General features: G+C 36.0%; 1 protein-coding gene across 15 annotated transcripts in view; it reads right to left on the reverse strand.

Moving 5' to 3' along the window:
- The window catches only part of CDK12 (cyclin dependent kinase 12), a 79,815-nt gene that overhangs the window by 36,526 nt on the left and 22,467 nt on the right, over positions 1–20,822 (reverse strand). For all 15 annotated transcript variants that reach the window (XM_036407913.2, XM_036407926.2, XM_036407921.2 and 12 more), the window contains exons 6-13: positions 19,380–19,569; positions 14,676–14,732; positions 14,238–14,339; positions 9,464–9,541; positions 8,386–8,502; positions 7,564–7,695; positions 5,710–5,921; positions 3,961–4,413 (exon numbers count right to left, since the gene is read on the reverse strand). In XM_036407913.2, coding sequence (XP_036263806.1) covers positions 3,961–4,413; positions 5,710–5,921; positions 7,564–7,695; positions 8,386–8,502; positions 9,464–9,541; positions 14,238–14,339; positions 14,676–14,732; positions 19,380–19,569 — 1,341 coding nt within the window. The remainder of the gene's footprint in view (positions 1–3,960; positions 4,414–5,709; positions 5,922–7,563; positions 7,696–8,385; positions 8,503–9,463; positions 9,542–14,237; positions 14,340–14,675; positions 14,733–19,379; positions 19,570–20,822) is intronic.

A 20,822-nucleotide genomic window follows, 5' to 3' on the forward strand; every position in this document is an offset into this window, starting at 1 on the left:
TACATGCTGTAGTCACATTTCTAGGACATAATCTTGCTGTACAATGGAGACCTTGCATAGACTTAGCTAACACATTTTACAGAATGCTTAATAATAAGGTTAACACCTGAAATAGAACTTAAAAAACACACAGGAGAGATGAAATAAAGTAAAAAAAAAAACCTTTCATTATCATCATGTATAAATATACACTTGATTCTCCAAACTTCAGTCCCTCTCCCTATAACCACATTCTGAAGAATGGAATATTAACCACCATACTATCATTCAGCTTCCTATGTTATAGTAATTATAAAGACTAAAGTAATCTATAATAATTTTCTTTTTTGTTTCCCAATCTCCTGCATTATTCCCATGCTATAAGAAAAATTACTATAGCAATGTCATGCAGAATGGGCTGTTGATAAACATCTGTTTATCTTGGAGACAGTGAAAAGAGAGTATTCCGAAATGTATTAAACTAATATTATACTTTGTCTTTCAAAAGATATTTGTCTTTCTAAACCACCCTCCAGACTTTCCCCCCCACTGCTGGCTAAGTTTGCCCAAGTATGCCAATCACTGTCTGAAAATGAAATTCTGCCAAGACAGCAGGTTAGAGATATAAAATGGCATGAGTTTGAGGACATAAAAAACCAAGTACAGTCAAAACAGTACATTTAGAGAGTCGGAAATTACCCTGCTGAAAAAAAAGGCTTAATGCTTTGGAGTATCTTCTAAAATGATTGATTTTCCGTTCCCTATATTTTGAAATATCTATATAATAAATTCTTATTATTTGAGGTAGTAATATAAAGTCATTCCTCAGACAAAGAAAAAGTAGTTTTTAGTTATAATTAGATATTTTGGTAGCATATTTACCACAATTATATTTTGCAAAGATAAAAAGTAAGTATGAACATGCAGATGAAAACACTACAAAATTGTGAAGTTATGCAGTGAAAGGATGAGATCAGATGCTATATGTAACATACAAATAAGGGTGACCAACAGTTCCAATTTGCTCAGGTCTGAGAGGGTTCCCAAATTGCCAACTTTCACTTTTAAAATCAGGATTGCACTGAGATAAGCTGGTCACCCTATGTACAGTACCTGCTCAAGTAACTTGTTGACAGACTGGCTGGTTGACTAGGTGATAGGAAAAATGAATTTAAGGTAAAAAAATTTAGCTATGGCCGAAATCGGTTTAGCTCAGTGGATAGAGCGTCGGCCTGCGGACTGAAAGGTCCCAGGTTCGATTCCGGTCAAGGGCATGTACATTGGTTGCAGGCACATCCACAATAGAGGGTGTGCAGGAGGCAGCTGGTGGATGATTCTCTCTCATCGATGTTTCTGGCTCTCTCTCTCTCTCCCTTCCTCTCTGTAAAAAATCAGTAAAATATATTTTTTTAAAAATTAGCTATGAAAATTCACAACCTGAAAAGTAGATATCCTAAAAAAGGAGAGCTAACTGAACTACATACAGACATCTATAGATTTCAGAGATTTTTGTTGCCAATGCTACACATCTCACTACATAAAAACATCACAGAACTGGCTAGTTATTAAAGTATTTTTTGGACAATATATGAAACGGACACCAGGCTGTTGGTGGTGGGTCTTTTGTGTGTGGTTTTTTTTAATGCTGAGAGAAAATGACTTTAAAAATACCCAACTGCGAAAGTGAACAAAACTAAACTTAAACTTTTCCAGATATACTACATACTATTCACATTTAAAGTTTGTCTTTTATCTAATTAGCCAAGTTGTTTCAGTATTATAAAGTCATATTTTGAGCTCAAATTTTTTACATGTATGAGGATGAAAACTATTTCAAAGTAGCAAAAGCAGACAGATTGTAAAACACTATTAAAGTAAGGTTAATAAAAAACTTTGTTTTTAATCTTCACCTGAAGACATGCTTTCATTGACTTGAGAGAGAGAAAGGGGGGAAGGAGGGGGGGAAGAGAGAGAGAGAGAGCGAGCGAGGGAGGGAGAGAGAGAGAGAATGGGGAGAGAAATATAGATTGGTTACCTCCATCTGAACCTGTAACCTAGGCGCATGCCCTGACTGGGAATCGAACCCAGAACCTTTTAGTGTACAGGATGACACTCCAATGAACTGAGCTACCCAGACAGGGCTAATAAAACTTCTTAAAGGAATTAAAAATAAAGATCACATTTAAAATATCATACTGTTGTAAGATTTAGTGTTAACAACATTGCTAATCTTTTAACAATCTGTACTAATGGAAGTAGGTGTTAATGAAAGGTACAAGTAACTTTAAAACTTTATTTGACTCATCAGTTTTCAACCATAACCCTTTCCCAACAAGCATAGAGAAGCTAAACAGTAGCCAAAGTGATAGATTTTCACCTTCTACGGCTTATTTAGTCTGCCCTCTGGTGGAAGTGCTAATGACCAGTAAAATGGCAGAAAGAGGTAGCAGGGGAGAAACAGGAGAGACACAGGAGACACCAGCTGGTTAATCCAGGGTGACTGTAATAATTAGGAGTGGCATTTTTATTCTCCTCTGAAAAGTAAATCCAACAATTTTTTTTTACCATAGGCCAGGCCTTAATTTTGGTTCAATTTCATCATTTAGCTGATAGCTTATTCGCTCAATTATTGAGTGAATCTCAGTCACTATGCTATTTATTTAATTTGAACCACTTCTTTCAGGTATTTTGATTATAGCTGATTTTTTTTTTTTGCAGGGGTATGAGAGATGATACAAAGAGACCTCCTTTAATTCTAGATTAGTTTTCTGTGTTATTCCAGGTCCTGGAATTAAATGAAATCAGATGACAGAATAGCAAAGTGAATTAAGAAACACTTTAAAAGTTACACAAGTTCTAAATTCTGGCTCTGCCAATAATATGGTTCCAGTAGTGGGACCATCAACAGGCTTTCTTTTTTTTTCCTTTTTTTAAATAAGCAGGCTAATTTAAATTTGCTGGATTGCAGTTTCCCTATCTGTAAAATATAAGGGTTAATTTTATTTAAATTATCTTTCAGTTTTAAAAAGCTTTACATATGAAAATTAACTTCTATATTTGACTCTATACCAGTGGAAATAAGGCATATACTTTCTGCACCGTCCCATATGCAGGACCCTGAAGTTGAAGGTTAGTGAATCTCTTCAACTCTTGTACCTCTTCTCATTCCCCAATTCATGGGGTCTTCATGGACAGCAAAAATTTCCAGAGTTGAAAACACTTTTAGATAAATAGCAATTTTGCAAACAGACAATCAGAATTGATCAGAAAAACTTCTTTTCCTTCTAATAAATTGCATGCTGTGGTCATGTGAAATCAAGGTATAATGAACATATTTCCTTTTATAATATATTTTTCCTTTATATATATAATGCTCATTTCCTAAGCTAAAATCCATTTAATTGTCTTTTTCAGGATCACATATTTTAAAGGAATCACTTTTATATGCAATTAATTTTTGAAAAATAAATGTATGGTGTTAATTATTTAGAAATATCCCCAAATTATTCTTCATGAGATTAACAATGATGTTTTATTAGGGGTTTTCTTGAATGTATCTTCAGGCAAGACTCAGGTATCCAGTATCCACTACACTAGAGTACCACTGACTATTTACACAATCTGATGGTTTGTTTGGAAGGCAGATTTTCAAGAGTAAGTTGGCCACCATATACACAGTAGTTCAAACATGTCACTAGCTATGGTTGTGGTTTCTGTGGGTTAGAACACAGGGGTTTTACTTACCTACCTCCTAAGAAATGGAAAAACAATCAGTATGTGAAAAGGTGCTTTGAAAAGCTTTGATATTTAAATAAAAGAAGCCGGACAAGAAATACATCACTTGTTGGTATGTTCTCCTGTAGACTAGGTTACAGAAAAACTGAAACCGATGCCATTGATGTGAAAAAGAAAATGTTAAAGAGATTTTTAAGAGGATCAACAGCACCTGAGCTCAATGAGATTCATGACCGGTCTGTTTACCTGCTGCCTCCTCCTGTGGCATTGTGGGAGTTCTTCGGGGCCCCTGTAGCCCACTGTTCTTGTCACTGTTGTTTTCCTCCAGGTTGCCTGCTGGCTCCTGGGTTTTCATCAGCTGACTCAAGAGAACTGCCAACATATTCTGCATGTCAGCTGGTGTGCTCGAAGCTTCAGGTGTTTTCTGTTCTGCTGAAGGCTGGACCACTGAAGCTGGGGGTGCCTCCTTCACAGATTCCTCTGGGGCCACGGGCTCTGAGTCCTGCTGCTGGGAAGTGGCTTCTGTTAGGGCACTGATAGATTGGTTCAGGGCCTCGAGCTGCTGCTGTATCTCAGGGTTGGAGTGGATGTTAAGCAGCTGTACCATTTGAGGGATGCTCAGGTCGGTTTGGCTCTGCAGCAGATTCAATAATACTGCCAACTCACTTTGATTCAATTGTTGTGTGATGTCACCGAGACCTGTGAGGAGAGAGTGAAGCCAATATAAAAGGATGAGGCAGGGCAAAGACTTCTGCATTCTTCAATTGGCAAGAGCAACTTATAATATCCAGTGAATGAAATTTCATTTTAAATGTCTCATTTTTCATGCCTCAAATCATTAGGACACAATTTGTTATTGTTTTCTTTTTAATTTATTGATTTTAGAGAGGGAATAGTAGGGAGAGGAGGGGGAGAGGGAAATGGCGGGGGGGAGGGGAGAGGAGAGAGAGAGAGAGAGAGGGGAACATGGATCTGCTACTCCACCCACCTATGCACACATTGGTTGCATGTGCCCCAACTAGGAATGGAACCCACAACATTGTGATGATGATACTCCAATCAACTGAGCTACCCAACCAGGGCCACAATTAGTTAATTCTTTATATTACTGCTTAAAAATGCATGGACTAGCCTGGCTGGTGTGGCTCAGTTGGCTGAGCGTTCCATGCACCAAGAAGTCACTAATTTGATTCCCAGCACATGCCCAAGCTGCAGACTCAATCCCCAGTAGAAAATGTGCAGGAGGCAGCCTATCAATGTTTCTATCTCTCCCTTCCATCTCTCTAAAATCAATAAAAACATCTTTTTTTAAAGTTCTAAAAATAAATAAAAATTTATGAACTCAAATATCTCTGTATTGTAACTAAAAGTTATTTCACTTAATCTTTTTTTATCCCTAGAAATATGGCAATTATTCTGGGGTGTTTTATTTTTAAAGTTTCCTGGATGATTCTAATGTGTAACCAGCATTGAAAATTACTGTTGTAGGTGGACAGGGAAGGGAAAGTGAGCCAGGGGAAGAATATCTGTTGTTCAGAAAAACTGTTGTTCCCACAGAAGAACTACTTTGTTTTAATAGTTCATTATTATACAATTTTGTATATATTTAAATCAGATAAGTCTTCAGAACTAACTACATTTAGCAATTGTAATTTAACATCATTGGCTTCTAAGGTATTATCAAACCTAACATATACAGGGCTTCAAATTATGTTTTAGAGACCCTGGGTGAACTAACCTTAAATTACATTTGGCTCACCTACTTTATACCACACATCTAATTGAGATACAGTATTCCTTACTCCAAGAATAGAAAATACATCCATTATAGGCTTTCTAAACCAAAGGTACAAAACTTGGTTTATCTCCTTTTCCCTATAATCAGAACACCACCCTCTTTATTAATGCTTCAGTGGCTAAAAATTAACACACAAACATTTTTAAAACCTGCCAAAATGTGCATAAAAGCAGCACAGTCTCTATCCCAGCACTAACCTATTGAATCCCCAGCCGCAGGCTCCACCTTGACAGCAGCAGGCTGTGGTAGTGCTGGGCTGTTGTTCTTCACAGGCTCAGCACTTGTCCCTGAGGTAGTTTCTTTTCGAGAGGCTTTGGCTGGAGGTGGCTCTTCTACCGCAACACCACTCTGTCGCTGCCGTCGCCGTTTCTTACTCCATAATTCATGACAGTCCTGCCAGTGGGGGAGGCTGAAAAAAACAAAGCAGAGAAGAAATGTGTGTGGGAATGTGGCAGTGAGTAAACAGAAGAGAGATTAAAATGGGAAGGCAAAGAGCAGTTGGAAACGGAAAGGGCAAGGAAAACATAAAAATAACCAGAGAAGCTGGTAAATAAATAGTATAGTGTAAAAGAAATCATGGCATATAATAGTCTGAGGAAGTATAAGTCCCAAAGCCTAAAAGACTTCTACAATGAGAAATGAGGATTTTGTTACTATTAGAGACACACCTGCTATAAAAATGTTTATATTCCTGCCAAGTAGTTAAGTCTTATAGTTCTTGCTTGATATAACAATAATATAATAAAAGAGAACTTTATTGGTCAAGTTTCAGTTGGGAATAAATAGCACAGAGATATGCTTGTTAATAGCTACAAAGAGTCCAGGCAAAGTGGTGATTTAAATTTTGGAATAACATAAGCATATCATGATGAAATCCCTTCTGTGTAATATCAACTTATGTGTTACCTGGTCTGTGAAAATAAAATAAAAAATTGGTCATTCTTATTTCTGCCCACTGAATTTCCATTACTGGATATTTTCATTTGGAGGGTTTATTAAAATATTTTAATATATTTTCAGAGCCAGGAGGTCAAATCTTACTATAATAAGGATTACCATAACCAAAAATCTATCAGAAGAGTTCCCAGGTTTCAGTAAAATGCTTTATGTATTTTAATAAATATTTATGCCTCAAAATTCTAATGCAATAAATTTCTTTGAAACAACCAGATTTGTAGTTACTACCTACTTATATACTAACGTCTCATTCATTCTTTAAGGTAGTCTTTCTGTAAGAAAAAAATTTCCAAAAATGCTGTGATAAATCTGAAGATAAGAGACTTATTTGCCAGAATGTGAGATGTGACTATAGAACTCTGAGGATCTTAGAGAATAAGGAAATTCATAAAAGTCTAATGAAAGAGAGACATCTTCAAAGACTGCATTTTTTTTCTTTTTTTTATAAAAATATATATATTTTATTGATTTTTTACAGAGAGGAAGAGAGAGGGATAGAGAGTTAGAAACATCAACCAGCTGCCTCCTGCACACCCCCATCAGGGATGTGCCCGCAACCAAGGTACATGCCCTCGACCGGAATCGAACCCGGGACCCTTCAGTCCACAGACGGACGCTCTATCCACTGAGCCAAACCGGTTTTGGCAAAGACTGCATTTTCTAACCTCAGGACATATGACCTAACAGTGATGCAAACTATTTAAAATTAGCACTGTCTTATAAGTGTGGGATATACATGGTTACCAAAGACATAGGGGATTCAAACAGATGGAATAGTTAATAGTAAAAACTATAAGAAATACCTTCAAACAGGCTCTATATGAAAATATAGATCCAAGAACACAAGAAGAGAGCTTGAGTCCAATTAGAACAAATATATCTAAAACTATTCCTTGTGTTTTAAAAAATACACAACATAGAGTAATAAAACCTTTTATCAATCATAATTTCCTTTTATCCATCACATTTGAGGATACCTCTCCATTTGGCATATAGCCATTTGCAGTTCCTCTTAAATATATATTATTTTGAGTTTCTCATCTCCTAGGCTTGGGGAGGAGGTTTAAGGTCACTGCATGGCCATCAGCACTTACTCTGGAGGATCCATTTTGCTGGGGTCGACATCTTTAAGGAAGTCACTCTGTAGGGTCTGCTCAGCTGTGCAACGTTTGTTAGGATCTAGTGTCAGCATGTGGTCCAGTAAATCAAGTGCTGCTGAAGGAATGCTGTGGGAAGGAAGAGAGAAAGGACAAGTTTACAAAAACCATATAATTCTTAAACCTGTAACCTTTGTGTCAAAGGCTCTGAATTTCCAATTCCACATAAAACTGGAAAGGGAGTTGGAAGGTGGCTAAACAATCAAGCAGGTTTTCTTCCACAGAGATTTTTTTTTTTTTTAACATATTTTTATTGATTTCAGAGAGGAAAGGAAAGGGAGAGAGAGCTAGAAACATCAATGATGAGAATCATTTATCAACTGCCTTCTGCACTCCCTACACTGGCACAACCCATGCATGTGCTCTTAACCAGAATCAAACCGGGGACCATTCGGTCCACAGGTTGGCGCTTTAACCACTGAGCCTAACCAGCTAAGCTCCACACAGGATTAAGTGCTATAACAGGTAGAAAACATGAAGCCAGCAATTACATTCTCTTTTTGACTTGGTAAAATCAAAAAGACTGAAAAAAATACATATAATGTTCAAAATAAAATGGTTTTCTATCATCTAAACGCCTTCAAAAGAGAAAATTACCAAAAGGCTGTAACAGAACTTTGTTAAAAATAAAATGCTTTCCTATGTTGTATTACCATAATAAATTGGGACAACACTAAATCCCTCAGCCAGGAAAAAGCCAAGACCAAACCAAACACCAATCAAACATAGAAAACAGATGCACATTTTTGCCAAACTCACAAAGAGAATTCTTCTCGTAGACGCCTTCTATATTGTTTCTTCGGTTTCATAGTATTGAAGTAAGGCAGCTTGATAACATCAGGCCACACAGCTGGACAAGGGCTACCACAGAGTCGACTGAAAACAAAGCAGAAAGCAAGAACAAGGAAGTAAGTGCGTCAGCATCATGATTTCTGGAGATTCTAGAAGCGAAAACGATTACCTCTCAAGAGCTTATTAAATTAGAGGGCATGCAGAAAGAAAAACCTGGCCTGCTTTAAGTGACAAAAGGAATAGGACAAAAATAATTGGTTACAAGATAATGAAAATACTATCTAAAATAATCCACAACATATTTAGTTTTGTAAACATGATTTTAACCCTCTACAGAGGTTTTCATTACCAATTTTGTTCACTTCAGTTATGGTAATTACAAGGGGCTGGGCTGGTCTTAAAATGAAAAACTGACAGAAGAGACCCTAAGACTTAAAATTTTGATGGAAAATTAAGTTTACTTCATAACAAATATTAAGTTATATACCACCTTTTAAAAAAGTTTTCATTAGCCTGCTATATTCTTTCCTTTAATTTTATTGAATAAAACAATCCAAAATTTATCCCAATTCCAGGTCTTCTTGAAACCCTCTATTACAGGTTCTATTTCATAATTATCTGTTTACATGTTTTTATCACTTATTAAACTTTAAGCTTTTTGAAGGTAGGGACCTATCTTATTTATCTCTGAATCCTAAAGTTCAACAGAGAAAGAAAATTATTACAAAAGAGGTTCAATAAAATGTGTGCTGAATAAATCTGATCTTAATCTAACCTAAGAATGGAATAACTATCCTGAAAATGGCATGCTTTTACATGAAGAATAAAAAACATGCAAAGTAAGACCTAAAGAGTAGGTGGAATACAACTTCTTTACATATATAGCACATGACAAAATATATGGTAAATCTGATTGAGTGAAGAAAAACTTACTGGGACATAAGGAGCATAAAATCATTTAGTAGAATAACTGAAAAGAGTTACAAATTAGAGTATGTGATCACCTATCACACCTGGGCACTCAAGAGCACATGCACAGCTGTACCTGATCAGTTCTAGCTGAGCCAGCTCCAGATTGGCTTGAAAAATAGGCTTCTTTGTGAACAGTTCCCCAAGGATGCATCTAGAAAGAGTAAAATTGAGAGGTCAGAAGAGAAATCCCTGGAAGCTATTTATAGTGTGTCTCAATACACTTTTATGGTATATATAACACATTGTAAATCAGCCCTAAACTGCAGTGTCTGAGTTGCATAAAAGGAAATATTTCTTGCACTAAAACTAGACAATATAAAGGACTTAAATTTATCAGCAGGTAAGAAAAACCCTTGCCACCTATATATAAAGCAGAGAAAGGGAGTTAAAGAGTCCTTTTCTTAAAAAAAACAAAAAGTCCCTTTCTAACACTTCCATTGTAAATTAAGAAAATAAGACTGAAAACCCCACACTTCAATTTTACAAGGATGCCCAGCAGTTCCTATAAAGAGAATAGTACGTATTAGTTGTTCATTCATCTGTTCTTTGGAATGTGCCCTATACCAGCGGTCACCAACCGGTGGTCCATAGACCGCTGGTGGTCTGTGAGGTCCAAAAGGTTGGCAATTGCTGCCCTATACTATAGTCCTCTTAGCACTATTTAAAAAAAAAAAAAAGGTTATTGTCATAAGCCACGATCAGTTTCAATAAGACTCTTAAATACGTGCTTAAATACCTTTATCATTTTGGAGGGGAAAAAAAGTTTTAAAACTATATTGACATATTTAGTCTCCAAATATCTCTCCACAAATTATTTATTAATTACAACAGGAAAACTAGTAACTATTTAGTGGCATGAGACAAACAACACCTTAACCAAATTACTAAAATTAACATCTATTATAATAACCTAAAATAATAAAAACATACTATGCAAATCGACAGAACAGCTGAACAGAATGACAGTCCAGACAAAGCCGGGGCTGCGAAGGCCTACTCTTGCACGAATTTCATGCATTGGGTCTCTAGTCACTAGTAAGAAACAAATAAATGTGATACTTGAAAAGAACACTTATGGAGTATTCCAGCCAAAAATTCATAACCAGAATCTATTGAGTAACTAGTCTGTATTTTTTAAAAATGTAAATGTCACAAAAGACAAAGAAATATTAAATAACTGTTCCAGATTAAACAATGGCAACTAAATTTAATTCATGATACTGGATTGGATCCTCTTATCAGGTAAGGTATTGTTTCCAGGTCATTGTTGACAAAATAAGGACATGAAATATAAGCTAAAATACTCTATTTTAGTGTAACTAACAATATTAAATTCCCTGAATTTGATAATTGTACTGTGATTAAGAGAATATCTTATTTCTTAAGAAATATACATTAAATATTAAGAGGGAAAGGAGCATGATATATACAACTATTTTCAAGTAGTTCTGGAAAAAATATGCAGTATACTTATAAATACATTTTATTCTATGTATATATTATATACTAGAGGCCTGGTGCACAAAATTCGTGCACTGGGGGCGAAGTCCCTCAGCCCAGCCTGCACCCTCTTGCAGTCTGGGAGCCCTCGGGGGATATCCGACTAATGGCTTGGCGGGCCTAAGCTGGCAGTCGGATATCCTTAGTGCTGCTGCATAGCCGGAAGAGGCTCCTGCCACTGCCGCTGCACTCACCAATCGTGAGCCTAGGGGCAGCTCCTGCATTGAGCGTCTGCCCCTTGGTGGTCAGTGCACATTATAGCGACCAGTCTTTCTGCTGTTCAGTTGATTTGCATATTAGCCTTTTATTATAAAGGATACTCCCAAAACCAATATTTATGTAGTTTCACTTTGAAATTATCTGGTTTGATTAAATTTGAGAAAGAAAAACAAACCTAGCTCTTAAAGTTATTAGTACCTTTCTATTGGTATCTGTTAACCTCAAACAAACCTTATCAAAAGATAAAAAAGTAAAATTTGTTTCTAACATTAGTTGCCAAATCAAATTCCAAGTACAGTGCTGTCACAACTGATAAAATAAAGGGCTAAAAGAAAAAACAAACTCAGCTGTGTTTTCAGAATCTAGGTATTATTTGTTGTACTCATCTTTCTAATTTCTCCCCAGAATTTCGAATTGAACTGCTCTAGCAAGTCTCTGTAAAGAACATTCTACAAATGTATCTTCAGAGAAGACTACCATGGATCACCAAAATAGTAAGCTCACATCAAAAGTCAAATAAAATCTCAATTCAATGAGTCACTGGGCTTTAAAGAAAGTCTAATTTTCTATAATTTTAATTTCACAATTTGTTTTTGTGGTTTTTTAAATTTCAGTTTCCAGTCCTTTGATGGGGAAAACATCACTATCTATTCAACATTTTGCTACTACACTAAGGTGACAGATTGCAGAGACTGAAATAATAGTACCGAAAGAGCTATGAACTCCTCTACCACCCTGCATCTTAATGGGGCATTACCTTTAGAATCTAGTTGTGACAATTTACTTATTTATTTTTAAAAAATATATATTTTATTGATTTTTCACAAAGAGGAAGGGAGAGGGATAGAGAGCTAGAAACATCGATGAAAGAGAAACATTGACCAGTTGCCTCCTGCGCGCCCCCTACTGGGGAAGTGCCCACAATCAATGTACATGCCCTTGACCGGAATCAAACCTGGGACCTTCCAGTCCGCAACTGGTTTCGGCTAGTTGTGACAATTTAAATGCTAATACTATTAAAGCAAATAGTCCAGAATACAGACACACCTAGCTTGATTCAGTAATATTTAACTAAAGCTTCATTTGACCTGGGTAAGCTACCACAGAAATTATATTCTCTTTCTCCCTGTTATGAATTTTGAAATAAAAGCTTTGCAATGCTCCTTTTAAATAACGAAATAGAAGGAAAAAATAGAGAAAAGTGTTATGGTCCAGTGCAAGTATGTATATCAGAAGCCTAAAGCATTCAGGTGAAGGACAGTGGTATGTATGTATAAGTCATACATCATAAGAAACAATTAATGAACATGGGCCACGTAAAATGTGTATTCCTCTCACAATCAAATTGTAAATATTATTTTCGATGAAAAGGAACTAAGAGTACTTAGAGAAATGGCTGATACAAGGTATAAAGCAGGAAACAAATAGGATGAGCCTGGGACCAGAAAGTAAGGAAGTCTTTGAAAACAAAGACTATAAATGTATCAAAAAGACTCAAGTATTAACCTGAATAAACTCCCTAAAAACTGGACAGTTTGAACAGGAATAAGAATGGTAACTATAATGGATTAACACATATCAAATATGTTTCATTCCATAAGTTTGTAATGAAATTAAAAAACAAGCCCCGAATATATTTAGAGAATGCTAGAAAACCATCTTTTTATCTTGAAAATAGTAAATAAAAGAATTAAACCTTTATCCCTACCTTTTTCCTATCATTTGTACCTAAGGTTAGCCAAATAGATATATTATCTTTATTCCAGAAGGAATGATATAATTAGAATATCACTATCACAAAACAATCACAATTAATGGATGTGGATCATTAACAGCTAACATTTCAAAAAGAGACAATTATATGTTATGTAAAGTGGTATATATAAGTGTATAAATCTGCCCTAGTACCGGTAGGAATAAATATTTTACTAGAATTGCCCATATAAGGTGATAATAAAAAGCAGACCAACCCTTGCTGGTTTGGCTAACTGGATAGAGCATAGGCCTACAGACTGAAGGGTCCTAGGTTCAATTCCAGCCAAGGGCACATACCCAGGTTGCGGGATCAATTCCCAGTAAGGGGCGTGCAGGAGACAGCCAATCAATGATTCTCTCTCATCATTGATGTTTCTATCCCTCTCCCTTCCTTTCTGAAATCAATAAAATTTATATTTTATAGGGCAGATTAATATGTATTATTTTGTTTTCAAATTTTTACAGATAATGTACCTAATTATTGCCTGTTTTCTGGGCAAAGGCTGTTCTTCCTCCCCCTGCAACTCTGATGTATCATTTTGATAATCTGTAGAGATACTCAAAACTGTCTGTAAAATAGTTTCAAAGTCAGTGGGTAATTGGGAATCAAACTTAACATCACCTACAATATACAGAAAATGAAAGGAATAGAGAACCATGTCAAAAAACAACAACATCACAAGAATGCAATCAGTCCTAACCAGTTTGGCTCAATGGATATAGAGCGTTGGCCTGCAGACTGAAAAGTCCCAAATTCAATTCCGGTCAAGGCATGTACCTTGATTTCAGGTGCATCCCCAGTAAGGAGTGTGCAGGAGGCAGCTGATCGATGTTTCTCTCTCATCAATGTTTCTCTCTATCCTTCTCCCTTCCTCTCTGTAAAAAAAAATCAATAAATTATATATATATAAAAAAAATGCAATCAGTAAAATCCAGACTGTGGGAAATTGTATAGAATAAATGACCCAGATTCTTCTAAGAAAATTGTAAAGGAGATAAGGGGACTCAAGATAGATAGAAGAAGAATCTATAATGAAAAGACTTGAGATAATCAATTGCAATCTATGAATTTGATTGTATATGTATCCCAATTCAGACTAAGTTAAAAGAAATAAAAAGATAATTGGTGAAATGTTTAAAAAGTATCTTGGGATTGCACTACTGTCCAGTGAACATCTAGTGAGGGCAGTACAAAAAAATTAAATAAAAATAAATAAAGTATCTATGATATTAAGAAATATTCAACAATAGATTTCTCTGAAATTTGGCTAAAAAAAAAAAAAAAGCTACAAAAATCAATGTAGAGAGAGAACAAGATATAAGTTCAACAATACGTGACTTTCAAAGAAAAGAAAAAGTAAAGGGAGCCTTACCCACAGCTCCAAACATCTATGGCTGGTGTATAACGTTCCTCTCCCAGCAAAAGTTCTGGAGGTCGGTACCACAGAGTAATGACTTTGTTTGTATAAGGGCGACTGAAATATAAAAAACAATCATGACATAAATTTACAATAGCTTCTGATATAAAACATTTGAACAATTAAATGCAAATAGAAATAGCTGCCAACTGAAGTTGGGACTATCAAAACAGCTCTACAGCAACCTAATAGTTCAAAAGTAGAAGTTTGGGTTGATTTATTTTAGTTTAAAGCTGATCCAAGAACTTAAGACAGAATTTACTTTCTATAACGTAGGTAGTAATACATTTAGAAAATTAGGGAGTTCTGACAGTTATTGCAACTTGCAGGATAGTAGAATATCCAATAATAAAAAGCATTATTTCCCACATGTAATTTTGATAAATGCCTCACCTCTCTTCGGAGTTATAGAGCCGAGCAAGTCCAAAATCTGCTAGCTTGATTTGCCCACTGTAAAACAAAATCAATTATTTTCATAACTAACAGCAGCAATCTACAAATTATACCTAAAAAGTCAACAGTTAATTTAGAAGTTAGAGGATTTACAAAAATTGATTTTAACCTCTGCTCTTAGTTCTGCTCTTAATGGTCACTTTCCCCAGGTTAAGTCTCTTTTGATTACTCCAGTTTACGAAGCCTTAGGGTTACTAATTTTTGGATTTGAATCAGCTAAATATTTCCTTATGTCTTGTCGAACAGTGGCTAGACCCTGCATGATTACTTATTACTGGGGGGAGAAATGGCTGTTCTAGTTTAAGAGAGATTTAAGAGGCATAACAATTAAAGTCAACTCATAATCCAAATTAAGTATACAAACAAAAGATATTTTTGACATAACTGAAAAAAATATATGGGCTGAGTGTTAGAAGATAATAGGTAATAATTAATTTTGTATTTAGGGCCAAATGTAATGATGTCTATAATTTGCTTTAAAATAATTCAAGCAGAGCCCAGCTTGTGTGGCTCAGTGGTTGAGCACTGACCTATGAACCAGGAGGTCAGGGTTCAATTCCCAGTCAGGGTGCATGCCTGGGTTGTGGGGCTCAACCCCCAGGGTGGGACCATATGAAGAAGGCAGCCAACCAATGATTCTCTCTCATCATTAATGTTTCTCTCTCTCTTTCCCTCTCCCTTCTTCTCTGAAATCAATAATATATTTAAAAATAAAATAACTCAAACAGAAAAATAAGAGCAATGATAATAAAATATTAATTGTATATGTAATTAATTATATGATCTCAACTTTTCCTTATAATTTGACATTTTTATAATATCGATAAAAAGTAACACTGTGTTGCTGAAACCGGTTTGGCTCAGTGGTAGAGCGTCGGTCTGCGGACTGAAAGGTCCCAGGTTCGATTCCGGACAGGGGCATGTACATTGGTTGCAGGCACATCTCTGGTAGGGGGTGTGCAAGAGGCAGCTGGTCGATGTTTCTCTCTCATCGACGTTTCTAGCTCTCTATCTCTCTCCCTTCCTCTCTGTAAAAAAATCAATAAAATATATTTTTTAAAAAAAAAGTAACACTGTGGCTATCACAGATGCTTTTCAAATAGGGATGATAGCTCTGATCTGAGCAAACAATTTTTATGGTGAATGAGGCCTTCTATCAACATATTACCATCAATTCCTATACCATCTATATATAAAAAGGCTAATAATATAGCAAAGTGTCCCCTCAGGAGTTTGACTGAGACTGCGAGTTCAATTGCTCGTTATGTCGTGCACTGACCACCAGGGGGCAGCAGGGCAGCCGGCAGTGGGGGAGGAAAGGCCTAGGCCAGCAGCCAGAAGGCCCCAATCAGCTCTGTTCACTAGCCAGGACTAGGGACCCTATTTGTGCACAAATTTTGTGCACCAGGCCTCTCGTAATGATATACAACTATGATCTTAGAGGGGTTTTCAAACTTTAATATGAAATAAAAATCACTTGGAAAGCTTATTAAAAGTATCCTGCGCCCTAGTGCCAGAGATGCTCATTCAGTAGAGGTCATAGCCCCAAAATTTGAATTTCTAACAAGCCCACAGTTAGATGCAAGTACTGCCATTCTGAGAAACACACTTTAAGAACCACTCCCTTAAAAGGACCACACCCACACTTCACTCTGCTAAGTATGCTGACTTTGACAGTGATGGCAAATAATATTTTAATAAACATAAACACAAAATGTTGGCAAACTATTAAAAAACCATTTATTAATTATTTCAGATTAATCATATTTAAACTCTTATGTAGCCTATTTATTTACATGTACAGCTTGTGTTACTTCTTGGGGAATGAAAAGGCAGCTCACTCTTTTTTAGGTACTGGGGATATCTCAGATGCATAATGGCCCAGATCAGGCAAAGATTAGAGAGAGAAAAAAAGAGGCGGCTATGATCTGAGAGCTCCTCAAGGGGAAAGAAGGCTATGCTATGAGGTGGTCTCAAAGTATCAGCAATGGGCCCAAACTGGATTGGCTCAGTGGATAGAGCGTCTGTCTGCGGACTGAAAGGTCCCGGGTTCGATTCCGGTCAAGGGCATGTACCTTGGTTGCGGGCACATCCCCAGTAGGGGGTGTGCAGGAGGCAGCTGGTCGATGTTTCTCTCTCATCGACGTTTCTAGCTCTCTATCCCTCTCCCTTCCTCTCTGTAAAAAAAAAAAACAATAATAAAAAAAAAAGGATCAGCAATGGGACAGAATAGTAAGACAAAGTTACTACATGCATATCATATTTTATTGCTCTTTGCTTTGTGATTTCATCAACAGAAAGGCAAGACTTTCCATCAGCAAAAAAATTAGATTCACTAAAGGCTCAGATGATGGTTAGAATTTTTTTTTTTTTAGCAACAAAGACTTTTTAAAACTCAGTTATGTACATTTTTTGACATAATGCTATTGTACTCTCAATAGACTACAGTGTAAACATAACTTTTATATGCACTGGGAAACAAAAAAATTTGTATGATTCACTTTACTGTGATATTTGCTTTATTGTGGTGGTCTGGTACCAACCTAGCAATATCTCCAAAGTGTGCCTGTAACAACAAAATTTTACATTAAACCAACTCTAATCATTCCTAGTAAAGATTATGGGATCTTACCTATTTGTTCCAAACATCATTACATTTTAAAGTTCAATTTATAAGCAAGTTCTGAGAAAAGCAAAATGGAAAGGAATAGCTGACTTGAGTTTTATATTGAGACAAAAAGGGGCTCCTCAAATTTCTTGGCATCTTACTCTGAGAGCCTGAGATGGTCCACGACTCAAGGCACACAGTAGACTAAAAGTTAAAATGGCAATAGACAAAGTTATGGAAAAATAGGTCAGACCTAAATATAACCAGCACCCAATCCACCCTTCCCACTCACTCTCAGTAAATGACCTTCATTGAAAATAGAGGCCATCATATTACCTATAAACTTTTTGCACCTATAACCTTCCTTCCCTTCCTTCAACTACAGACAAGTTTGTTAATCTCTTTTCTTGTTCAAGGCTAATCAACACCTACATTTGTGGCTACAACCACCTGTGGCTTTGATTCCAACTCCTCTAGACCCTCCCAACTTTAAATTCCTGAGTCTTCAACTTTTATTGATTTTCTATTCATTACCATTTAAATATTCTCAAACCTCTGCATCCTTAAATTAAAAGTTAAAGACATATCTACCATCACCTTCCTTTTGTCTTACCCCAGTTTCCACTGACCTTTTAATTTTCATATTCTTATAAGTCTTATAATGTCTTATAATCATCGGACATCTATGGCCATTCACTTCTTAAACTTGCTTATTTTGCTCTGTTGACTAATAAGTTCATGATATACTTAATTTTCTTCCTCTCTGACCATTCCCTTGGGTTCTATGCTTGGTAACTCCTGAATATACGTATACTGCTAGTTTGGAACTCCCACATGACTTACTAGCCCTGCTCTCCTCCCTCTCTTATCAACTTCTCTTTCTTGTCCAGCTCAGGACTCCTTACCATTCCCTCCAGGTAATATTACCCAGAAGTCTCCGTGTAGACAGAATTAAATGGGAAGGGCAAAAGCTACATATAACTAGACTTTGAGACTCCTACATCCGGCTTAGTTTCCTGAATTTTCTGATTGTGGGAAATCAGAAACAGGGAGGGGCCTGACCCACCAACCAGAAAAGACACAGAGCAGGATCGCAGTTATTCCATGGCCAGGAATATCCCCCATGGAGGAGCAAAAGGAATAGAAGAAAGTATAATTATACTATAGTCCAGAAAGCTGCAAGCTGATACCATCATCAAGTTCTTAAAGCATTACGACTATAGATGTAAATTAACTACGCCCAGTTTTAATGAGAATTGTGGGTCATAGAGATAGCAAGAGAAAGAAATAATCTCTTAACATGTTTTGTCTCAAAAAGATACTAAAGTACAAATATATGCAGTTTATATATTTTTTAGTTTAAAATAATGCATTTTTATAATTTAAAAACAAAGAATTAACTGAACCAACATCCTTCAGTGATTGTCACCTATGAAGTTTAACCTCCCTAGCGACTTTATACTAGATCCTTAAATTGGTTCTTGCAACTGTTCAGCTTTACCCTAGCAATACTGATTTTTTTCATTTTCCAGACATGCTATGTTATTTTCACATTTATGTGCTTTTGTCAATGCAATTTATTTTGCCTAGAAACTCGGCCCTCTGTTGTCAGTCTTTCTGATAAATTCCTATTTATTCCTCTAGAATGCATCTCCCCAGGTGCTCCCAAATTCAAGGGAAAAAATGGGCTTAATAAAATGCTTACTGAATTGAGCAATTGTTTAGCTCCCCTACTAAACTCAGAGCTCTCCAGTGGCCAACCAACCACCCCATCCATGTAGGACTTTCAGTACTGAAACCAGGACAGTCCTGGGTAACCCTGTATGGTTGGTCATTCCACTCCACAAAGACCAAAAAATATGTCGTAATAATTTCATATTGCTATCTATGTTTGTCAAATATTTTAAACAGAAATGTTGAAAACAATAAGTGAATCTGCCTGACCAGTGTGGCTCAGGGGTTGAGTACAGATCTATGAATCTGAAGGTCACGGGTTCAATTCCCAGTCAGGTCACATGTTAGTTTTACCATATTACCTGTTGTTCAGCAAAATGTTAGAACATTTAATATCCCGATGTAGGAAATTCTTTTTGTGACAGTAATCCAATCCTTCCATTAGTTGTTTCATGAAGGACTTGATATGATCTTCAGAAAAGTGCACCAAACCAGATTCTAGCAGTCCCATTAAGTCATGGTCCATATACTCAAATACAAGGTAAAAGGCACCTACATAGGATAAAAGAACAAATTAAACAATAGAAAAAGGATTATTAAATTACAATGCTTCAAATTTTAACATAATTTTGGAGTTGACCATAAAGCCCTCTGAAACAACTGCTTAATTTTATAGAAGAAACTAAATTTAAAAAAACACACACTAAATTCAGAGTAAATAACTTGCTCTTTCTAATAACAAGTTACAGAACTATTTGAATTAATCGTCTGACTCCTAGTCCAGAACTCTTTAGACTAGTACTATGTCTTGAGGACAACTGCCCCAATCATGTATTATTAGTAGTATTGTATGATCTATGTCAGTGGTCAGCAAACTGTGGCTTGAGAGCCACATGCGGCTCTTTGGCCCCTTGAGTTTTTAGCAAAGGCCAGCTTATGAGTACCCTAATTAAGTTAATAACAATGTGCCTACCTATATAGTTTAAGTTTAAAAAAAAATTGTCACTCAAAAGAAATTTCAATCATTGTACTGTTGATATTTGGCTCTGTTGACTAATAAGTTTATCGACCACTTATCTAAGTCAATTGGTTAATGACAGACCTTGAGCCAAATCTGTTGTAAATACAGTTTTATTTATAACACACAATCATGCCCATTTTGTTACATACTGTGTGATGACTACTTTTGTAGAAATCTTTACCTTCATTAATAGGACTCACATAATATGCTAGAGGGGAGGGGGGGAAGCAGTTTATTTGTATAATTTGTTAGTAAATTTTATAGTATTTAATAATGAAAGGTGAATCATCTAATTAAACTCCCTAAATTTAGAAGTAGATTAAAAAAAGTACTTCTAGAGAACTATAAAAGATTTGAAATCCATACCATAATGCCACTTTCAATAGGGTTCATAATAGAGACAAATATCAAAACATAATACTAGACCTAGTTAGACAATGAATTATCCAGTCTAAAAGTCTGTCTCCTGGTAACATAAAAGGCAAGGATTCTGAATCTAGGGGTAGGCTTGAAGGACCCTTCAAACTCTCTGAAACAGTATGCAACATTTTAAAGATATATGTATGCAACATAGTAAAGGTATTTTTTTGAAAAATTGATCCATGTTTAAAGAGGTCATGACCCCAAAAAGTTAAGAACCACTGTATTAAAGGAATATCTTAGAGAGATTTAGCTCCCACCTCATACAAATTAATAAGAAAAGCACAAAACTGCAAAAGATATGTAGACAAAGGACAACTCAAAAAAAGAGAAAATAAGTAAAACTAATAAACATGGGGGGGAA

The sequence above is a fragment of the Pipistrellus kuhlii genome, unplaced genomic scaffold (assembly GCF_014108245.1).
Source record: "Pipistrellus kuhlii isolate mPipKuh1 unplaced genomic scaffold, mPipKuh1.p scaffold_m20_p_37, whole genome shotgun sequence".
In the NCBI taxonomy this organism is placed as follows: domain Eukaryota; kingdom Metazoa; phylum Chordata; class Mammalia; order Chiroptera; family Vespertilionidae; genus Pipistrellus; species Pipistrellus kuhlii.